Below are 11,601 nucleotides of genomic sequence, written 5' to 3' on the forward strand. Positions count from 1 at the left end.
ACGAATAAAATTGCACTTCATGAAAGATTTACTACGTTATAGAGATTGAAACTCGCGCCACAAAACATATACGAGTACCTATGCATTTGTGTAGCCTTTCGGATTGCAATAATATATATATATATGTATATTATTGCAACTATATATATAATATATATATAAAATATATTGCAACGAATATATATATATATATATATATATATATCTTATATATAAAAATGGACCGCAAAATGTGTTGGTAAGCGCATAACTCAACAACGCCTGGACCAATTTGGCCAATTCTTTTTTTAAAATGTTCGTTGAAGTCCAAGGATGGTTCTTACGGCGAGAAAAAATCGAATAATTGCCGGGAAAACCCTAAAAACAGCCCTTTTCTAACTAATACGTATAATCGTAGTAGGCTTCTCGATATTATTTCATTTGTTTTACTTTCGGCAGGCGACAAAATTGGTATGGCTTTAACAGATTTGACTTCAAGTCATATAAGATAAAAAAAAATCAATGTGAATGTCCATTTGCCGCCCTTGCCGTTGTTGTTTTTGTTGCATTTTCTGTTATACGCTAATGAGTGTGCTTTTGTTTTGTTGGTAGTGTTTTGTTATCTACCAATGAATAAAAAGTTATTGCATGTGACACAATATTTCAATAATGCCTCCTATAAGACGAGGCAATTTAAGTAGGAGAACCCGAAACGCTACAAACCAAGCTAATTACCGATCTAATCGTACTTCACAAGAACACGACGACCGAAATGAACATGAAAGAATTAGGATATCACAAACACGTGAAGCGCGACCACGACTTTCAACTAATAATCGCGCACGTTTGAATCGAGCTGCTTTTAGTTACGATGTGTCAATTGACTACAGTAATTACCAATGTGTTGTTATTGGTTCTATGAACTCGGTTTGCTCATATTGTAAAGCATTAAAATACAAAAACGAAGCCGCTGGATTGTGTTGCGCAAGTGGTAAAGTGAAATTAATACCATTGAATCCACCACCAGAGCCGTTGTACTCATTGGTTTCAGGAATAGGAACAGATTCCATACACTTTTTGAAAAATATCCAACAATACAACAATTGCTTTCAAATGACTTCATTTGGTGTTACAAATGTAGTTCGGGACAATTTTATGCCAACTTTCAAGGTATGTATTACAGCAGTAATAACAATACATAAATTTATTCTACACATTACTTATTTATTTTATTTTAAAATAAAACGCTATGTTTTTGATATATATTTATAGATTTTTAATTTATAGATACAAGGAAAAATATGTCACAGAGCAGGTTCATTGTTACCAGTGCCTGCTAGCAACTATGAATTCCTGCAAATTTATTTTATGGGCAATTCACAACAAGAAATTGATCAGCGTTGTGCATATAACAATTTAGTGAAGAGGCCTATTGTAGAACAATTACAAACTTTTTTTCATGAACACAATCAATTGATTATATTGTTTAAAACTGCACTTGATCTGATGCCATCTGATAATCACAAAATTGTAATCAGAGCTGATAAAACACCTGCGGGTCAACATGCAAGACGTTTCAATGCACCAACAATTGATGAAGTTGCTATCGTTGTAGTTGGAGAAAACTTTGATTCCCGTGATATTGTTTTACATCGTCGGAATGATCAATTACAACGTATAAAGGAAACACACCGCTCATATGATGCACTGCAATATCCCATTATATTTTGGCAAGGTGAAGATGGATATGATTTCTCAATAAAAATGATAAATCCCATTACAGGTAATTAAAATATTAGTTTAGCAATGACGATTATATCTCACTCGATATATTATGTATTTTAATTTTATATTTCAATGTTAATACTAAATATATTTACAGGTTCTGAAATCATCAAAAAATTAAGTTCGATGAATTATTATTCATACCGCCTAATGATTCGGGAAAATGAAGACAATCACATATTGAAATGTCGGCGATTATATCACCAATATGTTGTTGACATGTATGTTAAAATTGAAACGGAGAGATTAACATTTATCAGGTTGAATCAAACTAAACTCCGATCTGAGGAGTATATACACCTTCGAGATGCGATTAATACAGATGGAAATGCACAGAATGTGGGACGGATGACAATTCTTCCAGCAACATACATCGGAAGCCCTAGACATATGCACGAATATGCTCAAGATGCCATGTCGTATGTTCGTCATTATGGTACAGCAGATTTGTTTATAACATTCACTTGCAATCCTCACTGGATAGAAATCAAGCAAGAGTTATTCCCAGGGCAATCACCCACTGATCGTCATGATATTACAGCAAGAGTCTTTAGACTAAAGTTGAAATCTTTGATGGATTTCATCATAAAACATCATGTATTTGGTGAGACACGCTGCTGGATGTATTCTGTGGAGTGGCAGAAACGAGGATTGCCACATGCACACATTTTGATTTGGTTAATTGAAAAGATAAGGCCAAATGAGGTTGATGCAGTGATATCAGCTGAAATTCCTAATGTACAAGAAGATCCAGGATTGCATGAGGTAGTTATTAAAAACATGATACATGGTCCCTGTGGAACTCTTAATCAAAATGCACCGTGTATGATGGATGGCAAATGTTCGAAACGATATCCACGGACATTAATATCGGAAACAATTACTGGTAATGACGGTTACCCACTGTATCGTCGCCGGTCGACAGCAGACAATGGAAGATCAACAATTGTCAAAATAAATCAACAAGATATTGAGATAGACAATCGCTGGATTGTTCCATATTCACCTATTTTATCAAAGACCTTCAAAGCACACATAAATGTTGAATCTTGCCATTCAGTAAAATCTATTAAATACATTTGCAAATATGTAACCAAAGGTAGTGATATGGCTGTCATTGGAATTGGTGCAGAGAATTCGAATGATGAAGTTACTCAATACCAAATGGGCCGCTATGTTAGTAGTAATGAAGCAATTTGGAGAATATTTTCTTTTCCAATCCATGAGAGACACCCTTCTGTTATTCACTTAGCTGTGCATTTAGAAAATGGGCAAAGGGTGTACTTTACGGCAGAGAACGCAGGTCAAAGAGCTGCTCAGCCACCATCTACTACATTAACAAGTTTTTTTGAGACATGTCAAAACGATAATTTTGCACAAACACTGCTATATTCTGAAATGCCAAAATATTATACTTGGAATCAAACTTCAAGGAAATTTATACGACGGAAAAAAGGAAAAGCAGTACCAGGATACCCAGGTGTATATTCGACCGATGCGATTGGTCGAATTTATTCAGTACATCCAAGCAATGATGAATGTTTCTATTTACGACTGCTATTAGTCAATGTACGTGGCCCAACATCATTCCAACATTTACGTAATGTTGATGGTCAATTGTGTGGATCCTACAGAGAAGCCTGTCAACATTTACAATTGCTAGAAAATGACGCTCATTGGGATCAAACTCTCAGTGATGCTGTAATATCCTCACACGCTCATCAAATACGAACATTGTTTTCTATAATCATATCCACATGCTTTCCATCAAACCCAATTGATTTGTGGATCAAGTACAAAGATTGCATGTGTGATGATATTTTGTGTCATATACGGAATAGAATCGGAAATCCAAATATGCAAATCAGTGAAGAAATTTACAACGAAGCATTGATTTTAATTGAAGATATGTGCTTGATGATGTCAAATAAACTATTAATTCAATTAGGCCTGGCCGCGCCCAATCGTCCAATGCATGATGCTTTTAACCAAGAGCTGCACCGAGAAAAACTGTATGATCTCAACAATTTGAAAGATTTCATCGAAACAAATCTTCCACTGTTGAATGAACAACAGAAGTATGTATTTGATACTCTTATGAAAGTAACAAATGATGGAACTGGGGGGATTTACTTCTTAGATGCACCTGGTGGTACAGGAAAAACTTTTTTGATTTCATTAATATTAGCAACAATTCGCTCACAAAATAAAATTGCACTTGCACTCGCTTCCTCGGGAATCGCAGCAACTTTGCTTGAAGGTGGTCGAACATCCCATTCAGCACTAAAATTGCCATTAAATATGCAAAGCAATGAAACTCCAACTTGCAACATTTCGAAGAACTCTGCAATGGCTAAGGTTTTGCAGCAATGTCAATTGATCGTTTGGGATGAGTGCACGATGGCACATAAAAAATCTTTGGAGGCTTTAGACAGAACCTTAAAAGATCTACGTAGCAATCAGAGCCGATTTGGTGGCGCAATGATTTTATTAGCAGGAGATTTTCGTCAGACATTGCCAGTGATTCCACGATCAACGCCAGCTGATGAACTCAACGCATGCCTAAAGTCATCAAATTTGTGGAAATATGTCAAAGTACTTCATTTAAGCAAGAATATGCGTGTTGAGTTGCAAAATGACCAATCTGGAAACATATTCTCTAAACAACTCATTGACATTGGTAATGGCAATTTTCCTATTGACATGTTGACTGGATGCATTAACTTTCCTCAAAATTTTTGTCATTTACCTCAATCACAAGAAGAACTCATTCAGAAGGTATTTCCAGATGTTGCTCAAAATTACAGAAACCATGATTGGTTAAGCGAACGAGCTATATTGGCAGCCAAAAACATTGATGTTAATGAATTAAATTTCAAAATACAAGAACAAATTACAGGCGAATCGAAGATATATAAATCAGTTGATTCGGCAACTAACCAAGACGATGTAGTTAACTATCCACCGGAATTTTTGAACTCGCTGGATTTGCCAGGACTGCCACCTCACAATCTTCATTTAAAGGTTGGATCGGTAATTATAATGTTGCGTAATATCAACCAACCGCGCCTTTGCAATGGCACACGGTTAGCAATAAAAACATTATTAAACAACGTGATAGAAGCAACTATATTGAAAGGAAAGTATAAAGGAGAAAATGTTCTCATTCCGCGCATCCCAATGATTCCGACTGATGTGCCATTTGAGTTTAAACGACTACAGTTTCCAGTGCGGCTTGCTTTTGCTATGACCATAAACAAGTCTCAGGGCCAATCATTAAGTATTTGTGGCATTAATTTGGAGAACCCATGTTTCTCACATGGGCAATTGTATGTTGCCTGTTCCCGTATTGGAAAACCATCAGATTTGTTTATCTATGCGCCAGGCAATCAAACAAAAAACATCGTTTATCAAAAAGCACCACAATAAAAATATAACTGTTTTTTTATTGTTAATCATTATCATTATGATTTACATGATTAAAATTGCTTACTTTTAAATGCTTATAGTGATTTATTTAATTATCTTTAATTTACACCGAATTATTACCAGGGTGACGGTTCTGTTCAGGATAATTTTTTGCAAAGAATTTAAATAAGGTAGAAAAAAAACACATTACAATTTTTTTGACGGGACGAAGTCTGTCGGGTCAGCTAGTATATATATATATATATATATAAATATATTTCATAATATGTATAAAAACGCAGAGAACGTAACAAGAATGAAATAAAGCCAATTTCAAATTCAAAATTCTAAAAGCTAGAATGAATCCATTATACTATTCTTGCCACTTTGAAGTGATTCCAACTTTTCTCAACTCGTCCCAGGTCTACGAGGCGTAGCGCGTGGTATCGTGGCGTAGCTTCGTAGACTCCGTTTATGACGCCGCCATTCGGATGTATGATTAAATGGACTATAAATATATGGCAGGCGAGTTATATAAACAATGTAGTCGTTTTCAGCTATGGCGTAATAGCACGGAAGCTACATTAGCGCCCGACGCATCTAGGCGAGGGGCCGGTGGAAAATTGAGAACGACTAGGAAAACAGAACTATGTTTTTTAACTCTACGAGATATAGATTATTTCAAAAATATATCTTGTTTCAGTCCCTCTAGTGGTGTACAAAGTATTACTTTTATCTTTTTTGTTTTATTTTACATAACAAACTATACAATAATTACATTCAACGGCGGATAGTAATTCTGTTATAGCACCTTATGTAATTACAGCATTAAATTTTTTATAATTTCATGTATTATTCCATTACATCTTTTTTTTTGTGAGACGCTTTGCTGGTATACATACAAAATATTATCGTCGTCAAAAAACTTAGAGTAGTAGTAGAGTAGGATCAATACAAATTATTTTCTTAACTTAACTGAATTAGTTTATATATGTTTTCACATTATTTTGTTTTAATAGCATTCGCGCAAAATTGTACTGGAGCACAATTCGCCCCAATTATAATATGTAGGAATTATGTGTACAAATATGAGTAAACTCTTGAGTTTAAACTTACCCTATATATTGATTCGAATTAATGCTCTTATTCTTGTTGTTTCTTTGATTTTTATGACATCTAAAATTATTCAACTTTCAGAATATGTTACTTTGGTAAGAAGTAGGGTTTATACAAAAACCGACATTTCAAAAAACCGGTTTTCGAATTTTAATTTTACTAGAAAACCGGTTTTTGAATTTCATATAGAAAATAAATTTTTGCTCGAATATTCTGTTTTTATCCGCAAATTTAGTGTAATTAGAGCAGTATTTGACTGAATTTATTTATTGTTAAACTAGCTGACCCGACAGACTTCGTCCTGTCAAAGAAATCTATCAAATCGGTTCTGATTGCTCTGTTGATCTTTTAAGGTTCTGTCTAAAGCATCAAAATATCTTTTATGTGCCATCGTGCATTCATCCCAAACGATCAATTGATATTGCTGCAAAACCTTAGCCATTGCAGATTTCTTCAAAATGTTGCAAGTTGAAGTTTCATTGCTTTGCATATTTAATGGCAATTTTAGTGCTGAATGGGCTGTTCGACCACTTTCGAGTAAATTTGCTGCAATTCCCGATGAAGCGAGTGCAAGTGCAATTTTGATTTGTGAGCGAATTGTTGCTAATATCAATGCTTCGTTGTAAATTTCTTTACTGATTTGCATATTTGGATTTCCCATTCTATTCCGTATTTGACACAAAATATCATCACACATATAATCTTTGTACTTTATCCACAAATCATTTGGGTTTGATGGCAAGCATGTGGATTATAGAAAACAATGTTCGCATTTGATGAGCGTGTGAAGATATTACAGCATCGCTGAGAGTTTGATCTCAATTAGCGTCATTTTCTAGCAATTGTAAACGTTGACGGGCCTCTCTGTAGGATCCACATAATTCACCATCAACAGTTCGTAAATGTTGGAATGATATTGGGCCACGTACATTGACCAATAGCAGTCGTAAATAAAAACATTCACCATGGCTTCGATGTACTGAATAAATTCGATCAATCGCATCGGTGGAATATACATCTGTGTATCCCGGTTCTGGTTTTCCTTGTTTCCGTCGTATAAATCTTCTTGATTCCAAGTATAATTTGGCATTTCAGATGTTTGTGCAAAATTATCGTTTTGACATGTCTCAAAAAAACTTGTTAATGTAGTAGATGGTGGCTGAGCAGTCCTTTGACCTGAGTTCACTGCTGTAAAGTACACCCTTTGCCCATTTTCTAAATGCACAGCTAAGTGAATAACAGAAGAGTAGCTCTCATGAATTGGAAAAGAAAATATTTGCCAAATTGCTTCATTACTACTACCATAGCGGCCCATTTGGTATTAAGTAACTTTTATGTATATTTCGGTCGTCATGTTCTTGTGCAGCACAATTAGATCGGTAATTAGCTTGGTTTGTAGCATTTCATGTTCTTCTACTTAAATTGCCTCGTCTTACAGGAGGCAATACTAAAATATTGTGTCACATGCAATAACTTTTTATTCATAGGTAGATAACAAAACACTACAAACAAAACAAAAGCACACTCAGTAGAGTATAACAGAAAATGCAAGAAAAATACCACCGGCAAGGGCGGCAAATGGACATTGATATTGATTTTTTAAATCTTATATGACTTGAAGTTAAATTCTTTAACGCCATACCAATTTTATCGCCTGAAGTAAAACAAAAGAAATAATATCGAGAAGCCGACTACGATTATTTGTATTAGTTAGCAAAGGGCTGTTTTTAGGGTTTTTCCGACAATTATTCGAATTTTTCTCACCGTAAGAACCATCCTTGGACATCAGCGAACATTTTAAAAAAAGAATTGGCCAAATTGGTCCAGGCGTTGTTGAGTTATGCGCTTACCAACACATTTTGCGATCCATTTTTATATATAAGAAGATTTTATAGATATTAAACAAAATTATTTTAATTTTAATTAGTAGAACTGAAAAATAATTGTTTATCTTGATTAAATACCTTTGAAAATAATTATCCGTTATTCATGCATCATTTTCACATATAAGAATGTAAATATTTTTATGAGGAAAGTTTTCGAATAACTAAAAGTAATACATTTTGAAATAAAAAACAATCAATAAATTAAAATAACAAAACGTATTGAAACATACTTGTTACTATCAATTTTAGTTTTAAAAACGATTAAGCTAAACTAGGGTATTGTGTGTTCCGAGCAATTGTAATTAATTAATTTTAAACATTCTAATGGTTTTTTTTTTAATAAAATAAAATTTCAATAAACTGAGAACGTTTATCGAATTGCTATTTAGACGTATCCTTTGTTTACTCACAAAATTTCCTGAAATAGAAAATACCCTCATACCTGCGACCAAATTATGCTTAATTATTTTTGAAGCCTGATATATTAATTCTAAGTTTTTTGTTCTTTGATTTGTGGGTTTAAAACTTTTTTTTAAAAGTATGAGTAGAGGAAGTTACTTCTTCAAGAAGATGTCACACTGATTTAAATTAATGTATACACTAGTATAAAAATCTAAATTAATATATAAAAAACCTTTCAGGGAACCATGAAGATACTGATAAGATATCAAATGCTATTGAATCGATATGATTTCAAGAATCAAAACGCTTTCATCTATTTTTTACATTTGGTTATATTTGTCATTTGCCATTTATACGGTGAAAACCGACTTTTTCACTAAAAAGCCGTGTTCGAATTCCATAATTTTCGCCCAAAAATCGGTTTTTAAAACCGGTTTTTGAAAACCGACAAACCCTAGAAATAAGTCAGTATCGTGAGCAAGTGTTTTTGATTTGTAAAAAATTGTTCAAAGAAGGCCGAGTGAAAACGACCAAGACCATCCACTGATAAGCTACACATCAACAAAATCAAAGAATTTGTGCTTTGAAATCGTCGATTGACTGCTAGAGAGCTTGATGATATAGTTGGCATTCCAAATGGATTGGAACACTATTTTGGAAGTTGTTTTTACATTGTTTGGTATCTTAAAATAACTAGTAAATAGATAAAAAAAACCTTCACAATGGCATTTCAATACTATTATTTCAGTCTATGCTATTCAATACCAATAATGAATGGTATGTAGTTATATATTGAATATATAAATTTTCTTTCAATCGTTCTCCAGCTCTCATACTAATCCAGTTGAACTTAAACCTCCACGCACAAGAGAAACTTAGATAATGTACTGGATGCGAGCAAATGGAGCGTTTTATTTTATAAATTTGCTTCAACTGTTCCGCTTCAAGGTTGTCTCCTGCAAAGATCTTTGCGACATTGCCAGTTCTTGCGACTTTTATGATATCATAACGCGGATTATTAGATCCGCGGAGTTAACGAAAAGAGAGACAATTACGCGTAAAAATGACATGCAAAAGTTTTGAGCGACGGCAAACTTTTAGATTTTGACGGAATCCGCTTTATCTGAATGCTTTTTATTGCGATCGAGACTAGATTAGTCTTCTAATTGTGATATTAAATTTTACGGCAAATAATACTAGCGTATTAAATTTACGAGTACGATTCGATTTTAGCGGAGAAGTTTTTGAAATGTGCAATGGAGTGAAATTAAAATTAAATTGTAAAAGAACTTCTAACGATATTTTGAGCTCTCATTATTACTATTCATATATATATATATATATATATATATATATATATATAATTAAATTCCAGAAGGAAAAGCTTTTTTTTTTAAATATCCGTTTTCCTAATTTTGTTTGAAATTATTCCTAATCGAATAAGATAAAAATTGTAAATGAATGTATGTGTGTGTTTTTGTGTGAGCCGATTTTTTGTCGAAGTTTTTTCAAAAACCACAAAACTAATTTAAAAGCCGTTCGATATGTAGCTCGATAAAGATTAGCGTTTGCCAATGTGACAATCGGTAAAGCCGTTTCTTTGTAAAAAGCAAAAGAGAGTACAATATTTTGTCCACGTTTTAATCCACAACTTTGAATCGATTTTAAAAGTTCAAAAACTGTTAAAAGGTATTGGTTAGGAATCGCTTTGTTAAGTTTTTAGTAAAGATTGTAAAAATTTGTTCTAAAAAATAATATTTGTACTTAGTAAAACAATAGTTTGCGTAGTCTAAAATAATCTACAAAAAATTATATGCCTACGAAAAACCTACGAGTTAAAAAAAAAATATCAGTGTTTACAATTTTGCTATGACCTTCTGATCAGAAGCGATTCTAATCAGAATAAATGCCAAACATCTAAATACATTCAATGTTTCACAGTTAGCTACTGATTACAGTTGATGTCGCCATTTTTATTAAATACATTTTTGAAACACGAAATAGTTGAACTAAAATGTGCTAAACAAATTAATTTAATGTATACAAATGAAGATATAATAGGCATGTATATTTGAAATCGTTTTTAAATTTTTAAATTTAAATTTAGTCTAAGCAAATAATATATTTTCGAAAGACAGTTGATCATTTTACCTAAATTGTGAAATCTCAAATCTTAATAATTAAATTGATTATGTATGCATATCGGGAAGCTCATGCAAATTGCCTTTAGGCAAAATACTGCTTACACAGTTTTTTTTTTCTCAACGTACAGATTAGTTTTTATATACAGGGTGTCCATACAACTCAATCTCAAGCCGGAACTTAGTGACAATATTGATTGTAACTAGTTGGAAAATAATAGAAAGCAAAATTATACCATGCAATTTAAAAATTATAAGCTTTTAAGTACAACCTAGAGCATAAGTCAAAGTGTGACCATTTCTTAGTGATTGAAGTTAATTTTTAATATTTTTGTCCATCGAAACTTTGGAACTGTAACCGTAAATAACTTCAATTTTTAAGACCATGGTGAAGAATATAATAGTTACACTAAGTTTTACTAATTAAGTCTATTTATTAACGATTAAGTTAGCATTTACAAAGTTGATCGACTTTAAAAGTGTAGCCCCTATTAAAACTTACTAAAATGCTTTGGCAAGTTTCATTATAAGTTTGCGCTTCTAATCACGATGTCAATACTGTATTGAGTAAATAGGGATGTTTTTAGGGCCTTTTTAAATTTTTTTGATCACATTTTGACATTTAGATTTATTATTTCAAAACTGCATAAAATAATATTTTTCTATTTTTTTCATGATATTTATAATCATACTAATTGTGGTTTCCTCCTTATAATATCATTATTGATGTTTTTTGCAACAATTGCTATAATAATAAAATGGCAAATTAAAATTGACGGAAGAAGAATAAAGTTTGAAATTAATATACTAATAGAATACAATATCTTCCAATATCCCTTGAATTTAATTTTCTGTCCAATTCATTTCACTAAACATCTTTTCTT

At 32.7% G+C, this 11,601-nt stretch overlaps 1 protein-coding gene across 1 annotated transcript; it reads left to right on the forward strand.

Annotated features, from left to right (window-relative positions):
* Positions 1 to 1,914: 1,914 nt before the first annotated feature.
* On the forward strand, positions 1,915 to 6,236 carry LOC113387449. Its single transcript, XM_026624850.1, has 4 exons — positions 1,915 to 3,106; positions 3,221 to 3,916; positions 4,010 to 4,542; positions 6,192 to 6,236. The coding sequence occupies exons 1-4, from the start codon at positions 1,915 to 1,917 to the stop codon at positions 6,234 to 6,236; spliced, it is 2,466 nt and encodes an 821-aa protein (XP_026480635.1).
* The last annotated feature ends 5,365 nt before the right edge of the window (positions 6,237 to 11,601 follow it).

This window comes from Ctenocephalides felis, unplaced genomic scaffold, assembly GCF_003426905.1.
Source record: "Ctenocephalides felis isolate EL2017-DRISC unplaced genomic scaffold, ASM342690v1 CF-g0.4_SCAFFOLD_00845, whole genome shotgun sequence".
In the NCBI taxonomy this organism is placed as follows: Eukaryota; Metazoa; Arthropoda; class Insecta; order Siphonaptera; family Pulicidae; genus Ctenocephalides; species Ctenocephalides felis.